This window comes from Poecilia mexicana, unplaced genomic scaffold (genome assembly GCF_051168715.1).
Source record: "Poecilia mexicana isolate PSO_F unplaced genomic scaffold, ASM5116871v1 scaffold_12, whole genome shotgun sequence".
NCBI lineage: Eukaryota > Metazoa > Chordata > Actinopteri > Cyprinodontiformes > Poeciliidae > Poecilia > Poecilia mexicana.
This window is the reverse complement of record NW_028263381.1, coordinates 9,061,188-9,083,505: the sequence shown is the minus strand read 5'-3', so window position 1 is coordinate 9,083,505 and position 22,318 is coordinate 9,061,188. Positions and strand designations below refer to the sequence as shown.

Genomic DNA, 22,318 nt, shown 5'->3' with positions numbered 1-22,318 from the left:
ATAAATGATTTTATTAAAGCAGTTTTTATTTATGACCAGAAAACTTTGTGTTCCATGCCATGTTGTAAAATATGTGCACTGTGTAGGATAACAAAATAAAATAAAAAATACATGTTTAAAGACTAAAAAACAAAACTTGATGTCCTCAAAAAAGTCTCCTTCATTGATTTAAGTAAAAACAAATGTTTGTGTAAAACACCAGCATATATGGCAGCTTTAAAGTTAACATACATGACAGCATGTAATCAAGTTCACAGTGCAACCATTTGAATCGATTTAGGTGATGTTATGACAAGATTGATGCGCCATATCCTCTGAGTTTATCCAGTTGTTCAGCTATTTATTATTAGAAAGTGATATGTGTGTTTATTTGAAGCGTGCTGCTGTTCCTATCATGATATTTGGGACTTTGGTTTTGTATTTTGCTGCATTTTCGTATTTTAAATGTATTTTATATTCTGCTCTCTGTTCCCTTTGTCTTCTGTCAGACATTTCTTCTTTCTCAGTTCAAATTCACTTGCTTGTGTTCACTCACTTTCTAATCAACCACCTGCTCCTCGTTTAATCAACTCTTCAACATGAATACCCGTTAGTCAGCTCTTGGTAAGATCATCCTGTCATTCCAAGATTCCTCCTTGTATCTTTAGTTTTAACATATTTTTGAACATCTGTTTTGAGTAAAGTTGTTTATTTTCATCTTCATTCCTCCTCTGCATTTTTGCCAGTAAATGACATTTCCCTTTAAACCTTGATCTTGGATTAAAATGAAGTATATTCATACTGTTCACCTACGGTATTTATGAGCGGAGGATGCTGATCGTTGTGGCCTTCCTGTTCTAAGAACTCTTTACGCAGATTTGCTTAAATAAACACGTAATAGCATTTAACTTAGGTCAGAAGTCATTACACAAATTGCTGAGAAATATGTTTTATTAAAGTAGCTGTTTTTCAATGGTTTAAAAAAAAAAAACAAGATGATTTGTTTTAAAGCAGTAAACATTTAGGTTATTTCCACTTTTGTCATTAACTTTCATGTTTTCCTTGATTTTTTTATTTTTTTTATTTCTGAATGAATAACCACACATCCACCAAGCAGCTGTGGTAAAATACTTTTATAGAGCATTAATCCATATCTGAAATAAAGCATCCAAGCAGCTCTGATACATACAGAACTCAACTCACCATTTTTATCAATTCACATATACTTTCTATGTAAATATGTGGGATCTTGTTTGTGTGTGTGTGAGCACTGTATGTACATGTAGACACATGTAATATTTCATCAGTTACAGTATAATAAAAGTTTTAAATCGGGTCATAATTTCTTTTAAATGTCCCTTGATATAAAAGCTGGTGTGCTGACCCTCATTAGTCCATAAAAGAAAAATCTCTTTCTCCCCTTCCCCATAAATTCTGCTAATTTAACATTTAATAAATATGCTCTCTTATCTGCTGTATTGTCCCTTCGCTCCCATACCTTGACAGTATATATTCTCTTTATGTCTCCTAATAGCTTCCTGACTACGAGTTATATGGCAGACTAAACTTTTGCATTTCCTTGACTTCAGTGGGGTTTTTTTTTTCTCCATCCTGCCCCTGGATCAAATTTGTAAATGCTGAAGATGCATAAAAAAAATTAAAAAAAAACAAACAAACAGAAACAACATGTGCAGTCTGGTGAAATCATTTCCATCATGTCTTAACAGAATCAGATTAAAAACTGTTTCTCCCTCATAGTAATTTATTTGCATCTTAATCCTCCTGGTAATTTCACAGTTTTTTTTTTCCTCCCCTTCACAGAGTCAAATGTCACTTTTTTTTATTTTTGTTTTTTGTAAAGAAGCGTGTGCGGTGCATTACAGTAACAAAATGTCTTTCCCCCCCACCCCCCATCCCCTGACGCTCAGAGGAACCAAAAGCACTTCTTCCGGTTCTTCTTGGCGGAGGCAGGGGGTCGCATTAGTTGTGGAGAGTCTTGTTGGTGAGGTGTTGCGGCCTGGGAGGTGGGAGTCTGTGGTGAGCCCTCTGGAGGGTCGCCCACCTTCCAAGTTCGTACCACCTGCCCTTCTTGCAGACGGAAATCGTGCTCCACACTGAAAAGAGGATTTAAAAAAAGATATAAAAAACAGCATTTCTTTCTCTTGGTCACATGAAGCAGACAGAAAAAACAAAAACAACAAAGAAACACTCAATCTTCTGTAAACTTCCCCAGGATCAATTATGCCTTAGAATTACAATTTTATATGGAAATGTGTTTCAAAAAATGTACACAGACAATGACAAAAAATTACATTGCTACTCGACATCACATACTTAGAAAACACTTATCGAAGAACATTAAAATCCCTCACTGAGTCTCTCTCTTTGGGGTCGATGCACCTTCCTGTGCTTCCAATTTGGGTGAAAATATCTCTCTTCAAAAACAACTTACAGTACTGTAGCAGCATGTGTTTACAGCAATGGTTTATTATACACTATATTTCTCATGGGTTTTTGTGTTCAATCTCTCCAAAGGATTCATAGCTCGGTGCAGATTTTTTAATATATCTTTTTTTATTTGTCCTTGTGAACGTTTCTTCAAGTGTTGTTCCCGTTTCGTATAGCTCTTTGAAATGAACCTCTTCTTGCAAAACAACACATAAGTAATTCTGAGTGGTGCCGAGTCATGACCCACAACGGAAAGTTTTCATATTAGTGAGGTTGACCTTGATCAGGAAGCTATTTCTGAAGAAGAGTTGGGAAGAGCAAAATCTTTCAGGTGGCCTTTCGGCATACATACAATACACACCCATTGGCACCAGCATGTACAATAAAAAAAAAAAAAAATCATTTTATTAAAATGGAGAAAAAAAAAAGGTGAAAATATAACCTTGACTTTAAGTGCATTTATTCAGTGTGTAAAAAGAAACCATGTTTAATAATTGATTTTTTTTAAACCACCATTGTCACAATTAGTGGGACCCCTGCTGTCACCAAACCCCCTTTTTCGATGGTTCTTTGTCATCTCATGCAACATTTCACAAGGCTGCAGAGAACAGAGGGATCTTTGACCATTTCTCTTTGTTGAACCTCTCTTGATCGTTACCCCCTCTTTTAAATTAGTGGATGAGACTGAGACGGCCATGACAGCTTTTATGTTTAAACCATGTCTGTGTACATTTGGCTGGATATTTCGGATTAATACTCTAACAATGTCATGCCTCCTCATTTCCATTTCTTTTAAAATTGAGCAGTCATTCTTGGCTTCTCTATTGATATTTAAAATCTCATGTAGTTACAAAAAAATGCTACGCCATAATCTAACAAGGTTCTAGAGATCCTTGGAAGAGAAATAGTCAAACAGCATCAGACCTGGCAATATAAACCTTTTGTATTGGAAACAAGAATCTAGAGATCTTTTGGAAGAATGAATGAAGTTGGTGACGCACCTTGACGGGGGACATCAAGCTAACGTAGCGCCCTATCAATATCTTACTGAAATTTAAACATTATTTGTATGTTGACTCGCTGTTGACGGTGAAGCAGCAGCGATAAACATCAATCTCAAACTCCAGAGGGTCTTTGTCTGTCTGTGTGTCTGTCTAGGTGAGGTGGTTTTAGCCACTGAAAAGCTAAAACTTTTCAGTCTCCTTTGACTAAGTTAGAGTATCAGTACCTATCATCATAACTTTAGATTTGTAATGGTAAGGCAGAAATAACTTTAAAATTTGAGATTTTTTTTTTCTCTCTCTACTTTGCCACTTAACAGTTTTCGGTGGCTAGAAAAACGTGGATCATAATCCAGTCATGTTTGACAATGTCAATTTCATCCACATTCAAGGTGTAAGGAGTGAAACACCTTGGATGTCCACCTGAAACAAAAGCCTTTTTTTTGAAAATCTAATTTCATTTGGATTCGCCCCATCTCTAACCATGCTTGCAAAATTAAGAAGACATGCAGGGTGTCCTGAGGAAACCCGGTTGCTCTTTAAGATCGGGTGATGAGTCCCGCCCGTAGCTATGGTTAGGACACAACTCCAAATTGCTTTGATGTAAAGAGCAGATATACTCGTCTAGAGAAAAGGAGCAGAAATTGGGTTATCTTAATGTTTTCCAAGTCATGCTGGGCTGAAAACAAAAGTAAAAAGAACATAGCCCATAACCAAACATCTTCTCAAAGAGGAGTAACAAAAGCTTATGGAAAAAAAAAAACCCTGAAGTGCATAGAAAAACCTTTGGGCTCAACCAATAACCACTGGGTAAATGTCTCACATTTAATGCACTCTGCCCCAATCCTAGTTCGTCAAAGTGCATCTCATATTTTCTTTATATTTCCTCTATTTTTTTTTTAAGAAAAAAAAATGAATGTGTCTACAGGAAGCAGCTCCTAACTGATGTAAAGCTGATGTACATCTTACATTCAATTGCAAGATAAACCGATATGTTTTTAAACCATATTGGTTTAAAAAGGAACCAAAATGATTTCCGCTGCTGGTTCAAAGAAGATTGAACTCAAATCACATTTATTTATTCTAAGGATCTGGAATTGCAAAACGATGAGTGAGGTTACAGATTTAAAGCCTTTTTCGACATCAAGTTTTCAGAAGGGTTGAAATCTGGACTCTTCGGTTTTCAACACATGAATGAAAACGAAGTGTATTTCACTCCCTGCAGTCTTCATTTACAGTTTAGGGCTCATCATTTCTGCATAAAACACTTTTATATTGGTCAAATCTTGGCGGAAAAATAAAAAAAGGAAGACACTGATTTCTGAGTAATTTAGAGCGTTTTAAATTGCTTTATGATTTTAAAGCTGTCTAGTCTTGTTTTGTTTTTTTTCTTTTGGCAGATGATTACTACAATAAGTCACCTCTTTATTTATTTTTTTTTGTACTGCATCAGGCCATTAGTGAGTATTTAACTCATTACTGATAGTTACGTAAATTTTGTAATCCATTCAATACTGAGTCGCATCACTTTTCATAGGGCAAAGATGGATCCTCAAGTGGGAAGAACCAGTGAAAAACACTGATGAATCCACACCTGGTACCTTCTACAGTTCATAATGAAGACTGACAAAATAAATCAAGTGCAGAGAGGCTGAATATCACTGACTAGTTCCAACAGCAGAGATTCTGGGGTTGCAGTCGATGCAGACACCAAAAAAAAAACAAGTCAGCAAGGTGCACCGATAGTCACGTGGCGCCGTAGCTTTGGGGCTTCACTGACAAAATGAGATGTGAGCTCTGATGCGCTGCCTTGGAAGCCATCAGTAAAAGGTAAGCAATAATAAACGAATGCATCTGCAATACAGGAAGAGGAAAATATCAGCTTGCTGACTTGGTTTTGTCAGCAGTTACATGTTTAGTAAGCATTCGCCCTATTAACGGATTCTTCTTCCCTCTTTTCCTTTTTTTTATTCACTTTTCTTCCCTGCTATTTTTTTGCTTATTATGCAGTGGCCTAGTTAGCTGGTGTTTCTCATCACAGCGCAGATGCTGGAAATAAAGAGGACTCCCTCGGCAACGATACAAGGAAAGAAATGTTGCAGAGGAAGCAACGAGGACGGAGCTCAGCAGCAGGAACCGAAGTTTTTAAAGCGAGAACAATGAGGACTCTCGCACTCGCATCCATCTCGCTCCACAACTCCCACACCCGCAGTCACTCAACCACTTTACTACGGATGCCCACTGCTATTCTAATGCGCAGCAAACCTAATGAAACCTTGAACTTCAGAGAGCGGCGCGATACGAGCAGAGTGGATGTGGACAAAGTAAACAGTGGAAAAGTGTGTGGGTTCAAAGAGCGGTGGAGAGGATTTCTTCCCTTTGCAATATTTACAGCAGGTGAGGGGAGTTTGGGGGGGGAACGTTCAGCTAAACTCCAGTGTGGCAGCCGGGACTCCTCCTTCACAGTGGAAAAAAAAAAAAAAAATCCTCCAAAGCTGTCAAATGAGGGAACAGTGTGCAGGAAAACAAGTCATAGAAGTTATCTGTGGGGTTGTGCTGCAATGAAATAACCCAGATAAATAAAATATACTATTCTCTCATCTTCACTGCCACTCTATTTGTGCCACTACACACCCCGGCTCCCTGAAGATCCCCTCTGTGACTCGTCCCCTGCCTCCGCTGTGTTCTCCCTTTGTGAAAATGAATAGCCTCGGACCATGGTAATGTGTGATCAAGGCACAGGGTCTCCGTGGGGGGCCGGAGGGGAGGGGAGGGGCGCACTTCCTACCCTCAGCCAGAACCATCTACTCACCGAGTTCACAAACTGTGGCAGGCAGGAAGCTGTGAACCTTACATAGGTCTCCCCACTGCTCCTCTTTAGTGCGCTGCTCACATCTCTGTGATTCTTTTGCTCCGGGCTTTCCACAAACTCAAGTCCTGCCTACGGGCAAGTTAGATGTGCAAATCATGCAACTTGGTATTTTAGATGCAGACGTACCATGATCCAAAACATGAACAACAGGCATCCAAAGGCCACATAACAGTAATGTTTAAATACATTTCTTTTCCACAGGCGAAAAACAATTAGACATAAAAATATGATATATATATATATATATATATATATATATATATATATATATATATATATATATATATATATATATATATATATATATATATATATATATATAAGTTTTTATTAAACATGTAATGGGACGTCCTAATACTTTCACACTTTCACATGACTAGATATTGCTCAGCCAAAATGTAAATAATTTATATTTGAGATTAACTTCATGAGAATGAATGGTTTATGAGTCTTAATCTCTCTCTCTTTAACAGCTCAGTGTTGCTGCACATTCAAGATCTTTGGCAAACACAATATGTCACCAGCTTTTAGCTCCTGATTGCTTAGACCGACCTTTCATCAGTGTTTGGTAATGCTCAACACTGTTACGCAAGCCAGCTTCTTATTCTTTGTTTGCAAAGCAACTCGAATGGGAGGATTATGCAAGATTCAAGGTAAAGAACAAAAAAACAAAGAAAAGAAAAAGGAACATTACATGTGAATCTCAGAATCCATCTTTTTTTTTAGTTGAAGGAAACTTCCTTTTAAATGCTCTAGAGGTTGCATAAACCTGAATAAAATAAAAACAAATACTTTTTATGGGTATATTATGAAGGGTTACATGTTTTTATTTTTCAAATTTTACATTTGGATTTTGGCATTTAGGCACACCAGCTGGAACAGATGAACATAAGTAGTTGGGAGTAAATCTGATCAAACATAATCGATACCAAACATTATACTTTAAAGTGCTTCATTGGACTTGAACTAACTTAAGTTTTCTAAGACACCTTCTCTCTAATATTCATAAATATATCTCATTATTCTGGCCGTTTCTCAGTCCTTAAAAAATCTGTGTGGGAGATTTAGCCATAAAACTAAACTTTCAGAGTTATTTTTTTTTCTTTTTTTCACTTCTCTGGTCATTATATCTTTACTCAATCACTAACATGGAAGCATATTCACCCACATCCTGGATCATTTGTGACTTCCTGTGTGCTGGTATATTTCTCCTCACAAACCTAATAATAATCTCATTTATTCTCATGCCCTTGCTCCTTCGTCTATCAACTCCTCTGCTATTCTGCAATTCCTGGGGATGTGCACACTTCCAACCAAGCTGTCAATTTGGCAAACTATTTTTTAATATATTTTCTTTTTTTTTTTTTTTTTTTACAAGCCTCGTTGAATTAAAACCAGCTCTTAGAGAAGTTGTGGATTGGACATTGGTTTATCCTAACCAATGTTCAGTGCAGAGACTGAGCAAAATACATGAAATGTGATTGTAATGATCGTGGTTGCGGCAGCAGCTTTGTGAACTCATTGGTTTTTTTATGGTTCGTAAAATGATAAGTTATTAGAAATTTAACTAATTGGTTTGGGATAGAAAAAGTTCAATCTTTCCATTATCCCTCAGCCACTTTCCTAAACTCAATGCTGCCAGTTCATCGAATGTATTAAGAGGTTATTTGGCTGAAAGCTAGTCTATACTCCATGTGTAACACGGGGGAAAGAACCCGGATTGTGACTGAGGACGTGGCCCTAAAGCCAACTGGTAGACTACTGAAATATCAAGTGGTCTAGAGTTTCCCAATTAATGATACCCAGGTAGGTCTGGCTGAGAATGAGGAAACAGAAATAGTATACAAAATATGTTTTATTTATACATTCTTTTACAATATTAAAAATAGACTTTATTATTCTAATTTAAAACGCAATAGGCTCAAAAACCCAGGACAAGACTAGAAGCAATTGGAACCAAACGAATGCAAACCAGATTAGTAGAAACACAAAATAATGTTAGGAAAAAAAGAAAAACAAATCCCGCACTGCCCCAACCCCGTCCTAAGGCTGTGCCCAACACGCTAATAAAAATAAGGAGCTATGCTGTTCTGGTTCTGCACGGTTTGTGGTTCTGAATGGTTTGTGGGAGCACAATAGGCAACAGCAGCAATCTGCAATACCCAAAGAAAACAATGACGCATCTGCTGACAATAATAGACAGGTAGAGTAGTGACATAAAAATCCATTTATCCTACTAGTATTAAATGTCCACGATCCGAACACTCACAGCAACCCGATGAGCACGGCGCCAGCGCTCATCTGACCTGAGAGCCAACTCAACCAACGGACCAAACAAACGCACACAGATTGGCGTGCACACCCGGTGCCTATATGCTTAATGAGCCCGACAAGGCTGTGAACGGAAGTGACGGTGGGGAACGGGGCCTAGATGTGTTCAAAGGCCCAAACCACGGTGGGAATTTACAACCACTAGATGTAAACTACATCTTCCAATAAAACCACCCGGTTACACATGCATGAATAATGGTCACGTACCACGATGTGGTAAGGAATTGCTTTATAGTTTCTGTTCTCTGACACAAACCTGCATTTGAGCATAAAAATTAAAGTGAGTCCAAAGCCAGCCCTCATTAGCTCAAGTTTGTTGCTATTCCAGTCAACGGCACGTTACCTTTTTCCTACCGAGTGTCCTTACCTCGTTTATTTTTTTATTCTATCCTTGGAGATTTAAAACACAAGCCTCCCTCCGGTTGCAGTCGTTCAGCGACCTTGCCCGGGAGCTTTACAGCGGCACATCTCAACAGGGGCTTGAATCAGCAGATTTGTGGCTACGCCACGCTACGAAATTCAAGGTTGTTTGTTTATTGTCATTCCGTTAATTAAAGGTAAACAAACAAGCGAGAGAATTAGCTTCACCGTTCGAGATGAACAACTTTACGTCGGCGGTTGAATTTGTATCGGCGAAGCTGCTGCTTGCGCCGCGCCGTCGCCGTGCAGCCGGCGGAAAATATACGATACCTGCACCGCGCTGCACTTTGTGTAAATTAGGATGTTAGATAAAGTCAGAATGGATTTGGGCTACTATTTGACTAGATGAAAATGATATTTTAAAACTGTATTTCAGGCACAGTAACTGGACAGAGCCTCATCTCTTTTTTATACTGCCATCCATAAAACATTCATTCAGCTGCACCAGCAGGAGATCATCATTTCTCCTCCGTCTCTCGTTCTATGAAGAGAGGGTTTCAGCTGAAACATAGTAGGGCAGAGGCAATCAACATGAAATATCTTTCCAATTTTCTCTCTCCCACCATATAGGCTGAACATCCTTGGGGGGGGGGGGGGGGAAGAGCTTTGCATCTCGTCAGAAGAGCTTTCAGTCTCTGTTAGGATCCGTGACCGTAGATCACGACACGTTTTTCACTCTGAAATTCCAGACCCCACTTACATCCCAACACTCTATTTGTTCCCTCCTCATACTTTTGTATTAGAATAGTAGCCACAGAAAAGAAAGTTGGAGCGTTAGGTTTAATAACGAGTTATTCGCCAATGATGGAGTCTCCTTGAGCGAGATGCAGGAATTAGACTGCTTCTAATTCGCTTATCAGATTGTACTGACTTAAAGAACGCATTGGATAAAACGAGGAAATGTATTCTACTGGAGCAAATCGTCACCAAACAGGCTGAGATTCTCTCTAACTGATGTCCTTTCCCTGCCATTATTTTTCACATTTAATCTCTTTGCTGCTCTTCAGTAATTTAAAAATACGGCACAAAGTTCCAAGGTGGAATTGTCATTGGTGTTGCGTGTCCATTTATTTTATTTGTCTTATTTTTCAGGTAAACCTTATAGAAAGATTCCCACATAATTCACATCCTAACATACTCCAAAATCATCTCTCTAAACGTTTGGAAGGCATCCGTACCACATCCCCAATCCACAACAACTTGCTTCTTTAAATCCAAAGCAACCCTGAATCTACCAGTTTTTTTTTTGTTTGAGGCACTCGGTTTCTCCCAGGATACTTTTTTTCCCCCCCTAAAAGGCCATGTGTGTTTCTGCTTTGCTCTATTAAAGGCAAACACAGATAAACACAAAAAAAGAATTTAAGAAAGGCTAATTGAGAGGAAACAATTAACCCGACATGCATATTTCCGACTGATAGAGAAAGTTGGGAGTGTGAACGGTGAGGCCGTGGTGAAACACTTGTTTTCTTCATACTCTCTCAATTGTCTTTCTTGTTTCTGCGGATGAGCTGCTTCCTGACAGGCAGTGAGTAAGACTGATAAAAATAATTTCTGACATGAGGTCAGTAATCCCCAGTTCTTCAAACGGAGGCATCTTCTGTTTACTGCTCTTCTACCTCTATATCAGCCACCTTATGTCTACTGACCCAGCTGTCACGCTTCTGAAATTTACCTGCATTTATCCAAATGACAACAAGTCTACATGGGGCTGGAAGCTCAACTTGAAGGTAAATTTACTGCAGGTATATTTGCTGAAGACTTTTGGGACAGCAGTAAATCTTTATAGGAATGAATTTACAATGAACTCCCTCATGTCCAGCAGCAGCAGCCGAGCCACCAAACTTTAGGGTCCAGGGTAAAGTCTTTAAATGTGAAGCGAGAGTCCAACATCAACTCTAAACTCAAACAAAGGATTTGCCTCTGATTGCAACAGAGAAAATGTGGGTCTACCACAAGACCTTTTAATTTAGACATTGTAAAATGCAGTGATTAAATCATGCCTTCCTACATCCATTACCGTCTCATTTGGAACAGCAACGCAGCAAGACTGAAAGACACTGCTGCGCATTTAAAGGAGAGCTTTATAGACGCAGAAAAAAAAAAAGCAAAAAAAAAAGTAGAAAGAAGGCAGGAAACATAAGTGATGAACTCTGACATGTAGGATTCGATCTTTCATGGCAGTTTCCAGTATGACAGGAATATAACGTTTTTAACATATTAAAAGAAAATTGTCAATAGTCGACAAAAGCAACTGGAATGACGTCCCAAGAAATCTGCATGTGCAAAGATACCAAAACTAATAGGTCCATAAATTAGGACATGCTTAATACAGTGGAACGATAAAGAGAGGAGGAAAATAATCATAAGGGTTTTCTAAAATCCATGCACTACGTACGAGTAAATGACGCAAACCGCTGTTTGCTTAAAAAGACGAGATGAAGGACCTGAAAGGTTTGAGAGATCAAAGAAAATCCCCCCGCTTTGTAAATAAATAGGCCAAGAGGAAGAGAAAGAGGTGGGATTAGCAAGTGCTATTGTTTCAAAGTAAATAAATGTGTTCACCCATGCTATGTGTGTATGGTCACCACAAAGGACCCTAATGCAGAAGAAGAAGAAGTTGAAGTTTCCTCCGAAACATTTGGGCCAGCCAATGAATTGGTAGTTATTGCATAGAAACACTGTCAGGCAGGCTTTAGCATTTAAACACTGAATTTAAATCACAGGAACAGCCTGCCGAGGAATGACTTTATCCGATTATCCGCTGGATCCTGACTGAAGATGGATGGGCGGACAGACAGACGGATGCACGGATGCAATGAAATCGGCATCTCGTGATGACAGCCTCATGCAGCTAATATAAACTTTCGTTAATTAAGCTGTTATCCTGAAGAATTACATCACATCTAAAGATCACGAGATAATTAAAGCAGCATCTCAAACATGACACCCAGTCAGCATAACAAAGTTTTGCTGAAACACCATCAATCCCTGTGTACCCGGTGAGTTATCAGTTGAGTTTTCATCGAGCTCAAAGGGCCGTAATTTGTCAAGCTCAAAGGGCCCAGAAAGAAATCTAATTAAACATCTGAAGATAGAGGACTTCACAAACATGATAGTGGACTCCGGCAAGTAGCACCAGAGATGGATTTCCATGATAGACCGAGAGCAGTTTGGCTGGAAGACACCGCGGAGCTGAGGTTAATTTCATTACGTTTCTTCTCATCCGTACGAGTAAATGACGCAAACCGGTGTTTGCTTAAAAAGACGAGACGAAGGACCTGAAAGGTTTGAGAGATCAAAGAAAATCCCCCCCGCTTTGTAAATAAATAGGCCAAGAAAGGAATGGTAAGGAAGCCGAGCATAAGGACTGAGGAGGAAGAAGCAAATGTAGGCCAGCAACTCGGAGTACCTGCACTGGCTGGAGGACCGACCTGCTCCTGCATTTCAGTGCTCGGTGTCTTGTGTCATCCGGAGAGCTCACATGACGAAAAAAAAAAGGAAACGGGTAGAGGAGGGGTGTACAAAGTGCATAAATGAGACAAGATTGCATACTCTGAACAAGAAGCCAGGGGGGAGCCTCGCAGTCGTGAGCATCCAGGGTCTGTTGAGAGGGATAAAAAAAAAAAAGCCTGTTTGCTATGAATTCCCTGTCATGACTTGTTTACTTTAGGAGGTGGTTGAGCACACATGCTATTGTCTAAATGCCTTTGTTGGGGGCTGCTGTGTGCATCTGATTATCTAATGTGGCGTTTTAGTAGAAACGGTAGCTGAGACAGATATGCAAGGACAATGTCACGCTCTTGTAAGAGTTACCATGACCTTGTTCAAATATTTTTCTCATTATTTTTTGTTATTTATTTGTTTGCTTGTTTGTTTTGAAGTGCATCACCTGTCAGAGTCATGATCTGCTCACATTCTGGCCTACTTTCAATCCTGACTGCCTCAGATAAAGGCAGGTAGTGACAATTGAAATTTAGAGAACAAATCTAAGTTCAATTTAAAGCCTCGTTTGCCATAAATGTGCAACAAACCTGCAAGAAAGAAAACTGAATCTGGAAGACCGAAAACCATTGTAAGTGAAAAACGCATTGAATGATTGGTGTGACTTCGTAAAAAACTATACAAATTAAATTTATTTACCACATCAGTCTTTAATTAGTAATGATGAGGGGGAAAAACAGAAGTTATTTAAATATAAAGTGACTTTTTACTAGAACATAAAATATTGATTTATTGGTTTTAAAATGCCACTTGAAACATAAAATGCTGACTTCCATGTGTGATTTATTAGTGAATACTTCGAGAACGGGCGCTTTAACAGTAAATCTTTTTCCATGTCCGCAGTTTGCAGACACAGCACTGTTTCTGGACTGCTGAGCAGGAAAGTTTGAACCAGGATGGTTAATCAACCCTTCTTTTGTGTGCGAAGAATCCCAGCACAAGTAATTTCATTACAGTTGTGTTCGGTGTAAATCTAAAAACTACCACACGGTATTTTTTTGTGCAAGAGAAAAAAAACAACAAAAAAAAAACCGTGTGGATTTTTGTTGACTTTTAATGAGAAAAACATTTACTTTTGAGCTCCCCTGGGGCTGCTGCAACCCAAATTTAGCACGGCATATGTGTCGAGGTGTGTTTCCCCAGTCTGTCTCGACATTCTAGCCAGGATTTTCCCTCGGCAACCGCCTACGATCGATATTCACCCAGAGCTCAGCAAGTGGGCAAAACAAAAGAACTGCACACCTTCTCTGTTTATTGCAAAAGTTGATCCACTGTTTGTTTGTTTTTTTTTTGTTTTGTTTTGTTTTATTTTTTATTTTTCCAGAATATTGCGACGTCGAAGCAAAGGAGCAGCAAGTCAGCTGAAGTGAATTAGAAGAAGAAGTAAAAAAAAAAAAAAAGCAAAAGGTGCTGGCTGGCTGCACACAGTGAGGTTATTGAGTGACGGCTGCTGGAGCGGAAGCCTCTGATGGATGAGTGGCTGTTGAGGAGATGTGACAGAAAGAGGTGTGACGGCATGATGGCAGTTTGCCACCTGAAAAAAACAACAACTACAAGATAGCATCAATCATTTCCATTTCCTTCTAGGACCACTGATGAGCACAGACTAACACACTGGGGCTTTCCGTTTTCCGTGAATGGAGTGTATGTGGTTTTGTTTCACCTCTTCCAGCTTTTTCAGATGCCACAAAGTTAAAGGGCTACTGTGAGTTAGGTTTACAGGGAGTCACTGTACAGGTAAGGAAGGAATGAGGGTTTTAGGAACCTGATTTCATGTCTGTTACATGCAATATTTACTCTAGATATTATGATGCATCTTATAAAAATCCCACAAAACCATAAGCAAGCTGCGACAGCAGAGCTGACCTTTATAAACCCACAAGAGAGAGAATTTTCAAATGCACTGATGATATACGAGAGTCAGGAGTGAATATAGATTATATGGTAAAATGAGAGATTCGTGTTCTGAAGATGGTAAAGACTTCATAGTACCATAAAAAGATTTCTTTAAACAACCAGCACCTGCTTTTCTTAAGGCCTGGGAACTCTGTAACGTCCAGCTGCTGAACTGGACAATTTGCACTGATAGTCTACAACAATTCAAATTTCTGCTTATATATTCACCACAGCATCACCATATAGGCTTAGTAGCAGAGCCATTGCTTTGCAGCTTGTACTAAGTATTTTAGGCCTAACATTACAAATATGTTCAGTTAGACGTCGCTGTACTGCTTATTAAAAACAAAAACACAACCTTCTCTTATAGTGGATGCACATGTTGTTAAAGTCGTCCTCGTGTAACGGCCATCCTCCTAGGTCTCCGTCTCCAAGGGCAACACATTCTGTGTATCCCCACTCGATCAGCGTGACTTGCAACTCAAGAACTTGCAAGGTAGCTTCTCCTTTATAAGACAATGTCTTTTAATCGTCTGTCCATCATCAACAAGGATTCTGATCTCAAGGACAATTCAAGACATTTGCACAGTTGTGCATAAAAAACCCCCCCAAAAACTGTATTTTGACTTTGATTCCAAAGTCAGAGAAAAAAAACAAGCTGGTTTCAGATTTGGATAAAAATACTAAACAAAATCCCAACTCAAATATTGCGTCGTAACTCTCAACACCCAAACATGATGTTTACCCAGACCAATCAAAGGGCTATTAGAGTTTAAGTAACATTCCCCCAATCTCCAGGACAGGCAATCTGTAAGAAACGTAGAGTTCTGTGTTTTGCCCAAAGACGCTTCAGCATGAGACAGGAAGTGACTTTCCAAACAACAACTACAGCTGCCTTCATGAAATGCTGCAGCATTTTTTTTTTAAACAATTTCATTTCACTTCTACAAAATAAAATGGGACGAGAAATATGTATTTTTACTGCAACTTAATCGACATGAGCACTACTCAAATGTTTTAGCAATGACATTACTTAATTCTATTCCATGCTATGCAGATAATCTCTACTGAATAATTACTTATCACACTTATTGATGAGGATTCTTCAGGTTGGTTGCAAACGATGGACACTATGAGCCGCTTTCTGATCGATTCGGCTCCAGCTTATTCAACCACTCATTGAGTGTGTATATCAAATTGAACATTTATCTCCCCATAATGAAGTACATCGCAATCAATACGACATATTCTGCCCTGATGCAGCAGAGTCCAGAATTTTACACCCCTTTATCCTGTTGCACGCACTCTATTAAACTGTGGTGCGTCAAAGCACCACGACATGTGCTCCAGTGCAGGACAAAATAAGAAACAATGCAACACAAGCTATGTTGGGTTGTACTAGAAGAAGCTATGCAAGGCCGTAAAAAAGATACTTTCTAGAAACCTACTTTGTATTGATTTTGTTTTACTTCCCGGAAACTCAAAAGTGTTAATAACTGGCCTGCGATGCATTACTTACCAATGCTTTATTCCTTAATAAATTCAGGAGCCCTCAGTTTTTGGGCCTCTATGGCAGAGTAAGGCAGCAGACGCTATTAGTAAGTTGAAAAGAAATCTCAGGTTTGGATTCAGCATTTAATATCTCATTTATTGATCGCCTCTGATAATGACAGAGGCTCAGCGCCAAGCAGGAGGAGATTGAGAGTGGCTGCGTGGTGAATGAGCTGCAGGGATCTAATTTAGATCCCTGAAGATCCGTGTATGTGATTCGAGTGTGATTAGTATTTATATGACACATCATCCACATTAGGCACTGCTTTCCTGTTCCACATGCCACTCTTGATCTTCCTCTCCCCTCCCTGTTCAGAAGACAAGGCACAACGGTGATAGGAACCATCTGGCCCTCCGCTGCTGGCACCAGTTCGGCTCAGTGATTATTGCCAAACAGCATGAACAAGGGTTTTCACTCTCCCTCGCTCCTTGGTGTGTCTCCCTCTTCTTCTGTTTCACACCCAGCACTATATCTCCCGTCGCCTAAGCATAAACAAACTCGCGTGTCGACGGAACACAAATATGTGGGGACGTACGATAATTTTGTGGTTGCCCATCTCCACTGAAGCATCGGAGAATAAAGTTGCATGAACGGCCCAGGCTGTTTTCTTCCTTACTGTTACCGAGTCAGGAAAAGTACGACCCGAATAATCCTCTTCAGTTCTTCTTTCTTATTCCCTTGCCATGGAAATCTAATGCTCCTGCTGGCTGATCCTTTCCTCTCTGTAGTTTCATATGAATAGGAGTGATGCCTACAATGTACTTTCTCCTCTTCCCCCTGCGAGACGCCTGTTGCTCCACGGCTCAGCCCTGTAGTAAAGATGGATTACTCCACAAGAATTGCGTGCCCTGCCCTTTACGTATTTCTCACACACCAGTTCTCCATTATCAGCTTCATCCGCAGGGGGAAGCAAGGGGAGGGGAGAGGGGGGAGGAAACGTGCGTGCACAGATACACGGGTACACGCATGGAAGCTGCAACACACGAATCCACACAGGTCTGGAAGCTTTGACAGGGTTGTTAGCAGAGGGTCGGAGTCACGAATCTGACAAATCTTTTTTTTTTTTTTTTTTCAGGAAGGCATAGACCTCTTGAATCCAGCTAAAAAGAAAACACAAAGGCAATTATTTTTCTTTCTCCGTCTTGTCTTTCATCTGTATTTACCTCCATCCTTCTCTGTTAATATGTGGATAAAGAATGGAAAAAAAAAACTGCATATCGATTTGTCAGCTAAGGACAACCTTGGTTAGAAAGCATTTATGAAAAACATTTTGAAATCTAGGCAGTAAAGAAAAAAAATATGTATGACAGAAAAGAACTCAAGGGACTTGACCTCAGATTTCAGTAGATTTATTAAATCGTAACCGAGTTGTTTTTCGCTGCTACCAGCATCAAAGGTGCACACTGGAATACATTAAACATTTAGCACGATACTTTGGCAGCAATTTAAAACTCAGTCGTGAGCAAAAAGCAGTGGGGCAGCTGTTTCTAGACAGCTATTTAACAATTAAATAATACAATGCAATTAATTTAGAAATCTAGGTGTGGTAGCCATATTGAAATGCCTGCCAAAGGATAATGAACGAGGAAAACTCAAAGACAAAATAAGAAAAATAAGAGGAAGAATAAAAACTATTCTCATGAACTATTGCAATGGTTGCGTAACATTTTGGAACAGGTAACCCGCCTGGCAATTATAAAATGGCCTACTTAGTGCAGCATTTTTGGAAGAAAACTGGTAAAATGATACAGTGGGGGGACAAAATATATTACTGAACTTGTAAATAGGTCCCTCGAGGGTTTGAATTTAACACCAAATACTGGAACCAAGCAAATAAGTTTAAATGTGTAATGAATACGCTAACAGAGAAGACGGACTGGTCAAGCCTGATAAAATCTATATTTTTAAGAAAAGCCTTTGTTGCTAATGAAAGCTTCAAGGCATATCTTATGTGAAGAAATTTGCCTCATGTAATGCTCAGGCCCACTGGCCCATTCTTCAAGGTGCTGAGAGTCACTTCATTGTGCTGTAATATCCAGCTAAGTCCACAGATTTTTAGTTGCATTTAAGTTGGGTGATTGACTGGGTTGTGGTAGCAATTTCATTTTCTGTCTCAGACATTTTCTGGGGCTCTGTGCTTGCTATCATTTAAGGTATGAAAGGTCCTGCCTTGTTTCCTTTGCATCAGATCAGGACAATGTTGAGCTGTCAAGAAATATTATTTAAGATTTCTCCATTCATGCTTCCTTCAGCCATGAGGCCTGTCAGTACTGTGTCTTGAACGACAGGACTTGCACAGTGCCGTTCCTCTTTGAAATTTGCCATGTGCAACGACACACACAGATTACTTTTGGTCCCAACCCAGATATATTCTAGGTTGTGTCTTCCTAGCATTTCATTGGCTTGTCCAATAATTCTGAAGCAAACTTTAAGCAAGGTTTAACATGCCTTTTCTTCTGCAGTGGAGTGTTGTGGAGTGAATAGCTATGGATGCCATGGCGGGTGATGCCAGTAGTTTTTTGCAGATCTCTGTGAGCACTTCCTGGCTCTTGGAAAACACTTCTGAATATTATTTAAACTCCTCTGTGACAAATTATTGTGAGGAGCTCCTGGATGTCGCCACTTCACAATAACCTGATTTTCTTTTCACTTCTGAATTACGGGGCCCAACGAGGCTCGCTGGAATGTTCGAAAATATTCCTGTAACCACAGCCATCTGTTTCGCAGCAACTTGTTTGCAAAGGTCTTGAGAGAGACATTTTCTTTTATCCAATATGAGATGCTTCTTGTGCAATAGCTTGGTAATGAGAAACCTTTTCATATGCCACTAATGAGTACTAAAGCAGCTGACAATAATTAGCACTGATGGGGACAATTGATTTATACATATTGAGATATTTTAGGGGAGTTTGTCTGGATTTATTTGTAAGAATTTATTGTACCTACTTATGATGTAAATTTTATCTCAAAAGTATCATTAGAAATATATTTACTTAGAAAAACATTGAAGTCTTCAAATCTTTATTTTTTCTGCAGTAAATATTATTTAAAAGTCATAATGCTATACTGAATGCAGCTTGCAGAGTTCAATTATTAGTTCTGACAGAGGTCAAAAGTAATAATTATTATATTACAGTACTGAGACATTACTTTGTTCAAAGGTGATGTTTTGGAAATGTAATATTTGTTAATTTAGCCAGTCACAGGTCTGTGATTATAAATTAAGGCTACAAAAGAAAAGAGCCTGCTGAATTTATAAATAATAAAACAAATAACTAACCAGACATGCTTCTTTGTACTAAGAAGTCTAAAAATGATCTGAGAATACGAGTGCATAGGTACACCGCATGTAAAATTAGACACTTCAACAATTTTCTCAATTTCTCAATTAAAATGTTGGACTACAATTCACCCCAGATGTCAGCAACAACCTAATATTCACATACAGAAATAAGAAATTATATTTATTCACAAATGAAGCTATGGTTAAAAATTCTAAATGACATGGAAAAAACACTGAACACATGAGGAAAAAAATGGCGTGCAAAAGACACAAAGAAATTAGGGTTTTAGTGCATTAAAGTATTTTTTTTTAACATGGATAAAGACTCGTCCAAACAAAATCAACAAGATCATAAACTGATTCAGCATGCTTGCAATTTTTATGCAACAGAATCACGGCAAAATGAGGTAGAAGAAAATAAAACATTGAGGCAGACATGAAAAATATCTAATAGTTACACTGTTCTGGTGGTATCCATTGCTAAAAGCAGAGAGGAGCTGCACAGTTAATGTCCCTCCACCATATCTCAATTTTTTTCCCCTGCAAAACTGCCACTGCCACACACGAAACTAAGTTTCCAAATGTTCACTTTACAGCTTTTTACAGCAGTTTTATGTGAACTCATAAAAACTTGAAGTGAACAATTGTTTCAGTCCAGATGGACACAATGTGCATAACCCAGCACGGCCTTTAAATTACTGCTCAGTCGAAGCAATGATTTGCCAAGACCAAAACAAAAGAGACACACAACTTCCTACATTTGTCAGACATAGTGTGTATGCTAAGGCCTATTTTTATACCCCTAGATATAAGGTTTTATCGTTCTGCCAATATATCATCAGGTTACTGAGCAGAAGTGGCTGAAATCCCGAGATTAAAGGAGAAGAGAAACACATAGATTTACCAGGTTTTAACTAAGCTTAATGAGATTTTAGAATCATGTTCAGAGGAGTTTTGTGGTTTTGTCCAATTAAAAATAAAACATCAAATACAACAGACTAACCCAACTCAAAACTAATCATCAATCAACACATCCATATTCAGATGTTAGAATAATTGGTTAAAATCGTGTCTAACTTAATCACTGTTTATATCATCGCAAACCATGCGTATACACAGAATGTTAACATAAAACCATAACACTACTTCAGAAATTATGAAAGGATGGTTTTGAAAGGTGCACAAAGTCACAGCTGGTTTTTGGTCTTGGATTGTAAACATTCATGAACTTGAGAGGATGCAGGTGAGGGGATTTTTCCAACACATTGCTGAGCATGCAATGTTGCACAACGGTTTTAACTCGGCTCAGCCGTCTGTGGGGAGTTGCAGTCAGAGGGAATCATGAACGCAAAATCTAAAATCTGTGAGGGTTTGTGTTTCCTCCTCAGTCCCGTTTCATATAGACTTACTAAACTTGGACTTCTCCTTGACAACGGATGACGTGCATTTTGCATTTAAATTGGACTGGAGCTTGGAGAGCACACACTTCTTAATCTCCCAGCACCCAGTGTATGCACAATTTGGGGGTGTGTCTATGTCTTAAAGCTGGGTGATGTATTTAACATGGTAGCCACATCTGTGTGCAATAAGCATAATAATAATGATGTGTTTCTTTATTTTATGTTCTTTCTTTTTGTATGTATGGAGAACATCAATCTCCAAACAAGTGAGAAAAAAACGGGTTTTGAAAGTTACAAATACTTTTTGCACTTTTTTGCCCACTAAAAAAGCGGGCAAAGAAAGGAAAACTTTCTGGGGTTTTTTTGTTGTTTCTTTAAAGAACAAATAGAAAGCACTATACTTGTAATTTCAGACACTGAGTGCAGAAATAGAGCTGCCATATTGTAAGAAGTCTTTTTGTAAATCATTTCCGCTCTTTTACACAAACACATAAGCGCTGTCACTGTAAAAATACTACATTATTTTCACAATGCTGTGCCCGTTTTATGCTTTCGCTTCTCACATACTGATGCACTCTTTCCCTTTCATTTTTAAGGACTGTGTATAAGAGTTCATTTGATATTCTCTTCAGCTGGGTTCTCTTTCTTCTGTTATGATAATGCATGAGAATTGTCAATGTTTAATGAAAGACTGGAGGCTAGATACCGGCTGAAGAAATATCCTCACTGTGGAACACGAGAGGTTCAATCTATAATTTTCTTAGAAATTATAGATGAAAAATTCCAGAGAGCTCAGATAAATGTGCTCACACTGAGGCCTAATTTATTTTTTTTGAGCGATTTCTGCTTATTTGAATACTGGTTGTCAAGAGTAAACAGCAGAGAAACGCACTGGGTGAAGAAAGGCAACCAGAACCGTGAGCGGCTGCCAAAGCAAACTTTTTCCCCTCACCTCCACATTCACCCCTCTTTTCCTGCTGCTTCCATACGCAGCCTAAAGCTGCAAGTTTGCACCATTTCTCCTCATCCCCATTTAGGCGTGAAATGTATTTCTATTCACAGCAGTGAAAAAAGGGAGAAGAGGAGGGAGAGAAAAGGAAGTGACACAAGCAATCTAATGGAAAAACCGCCTCTGTCTGATGTCTGTAAAATTGCATATTCCTCTGGATAAAAACCAGGACAACAAGAAGCTGTCTGTGGCTACGGGACAGTCTTAGAACCATGTGGAGAATACTTGAATTAGACTTCTGTGCACTTATGGGCCATGTGAGAAAAGAGGAATCGGAGCCGGTGAAAGCAAACTTAAACCCAAGCTGATAAGTGGCACTCTTTGGGTGGAAACAGAGGCACACTGTAACAGGGCAGCAGTAGATCTTTGGTTTGACCGGCAGCAAAGACTTTATGCATTATCCCCTCAAGAGTCTCCACAATTGAAAATTCTGCTCTTCTTCTACATATGCACTTGTTTTAACTCCACAACGGATTGCATGCTGTTTCGAAACCGTATTGATGTGATGACTGAGCTATTGGCAGATTTAATATATTTGATGAACCCTGAGTTGAAGGCTGTTACTTGCATTAAATAACAAGAAAAAAAAAACATTTTACAAAATCTTATTTAGAGGAGGTGATAAA

General features: G+C 39.0%; 1 protein-coding gene across 1 annotated transcript in view; it reads right to left on the bottom strand.

Moving 5' to 3' along the window:
• Positions 1-904: 904 nt before the first annotated feature.
• Positions 905-22,318, bottom strand: part of LOC106912508 (uncharacterized) — a 38,215-nt gene continuing 16,801 nt past the window's right edge. The window contains exon 3 of the mRNA XM_014979338.2: positions 905-2,093. Coding sequence (XP_014834824.2) covers positions 1,904-2,093 — 190 coding nt within the window. The 3' untranslated portion in view covers positions 905-1,903. The remainder of the gene's footprint in view (positions 2,094-22,318) is intronic.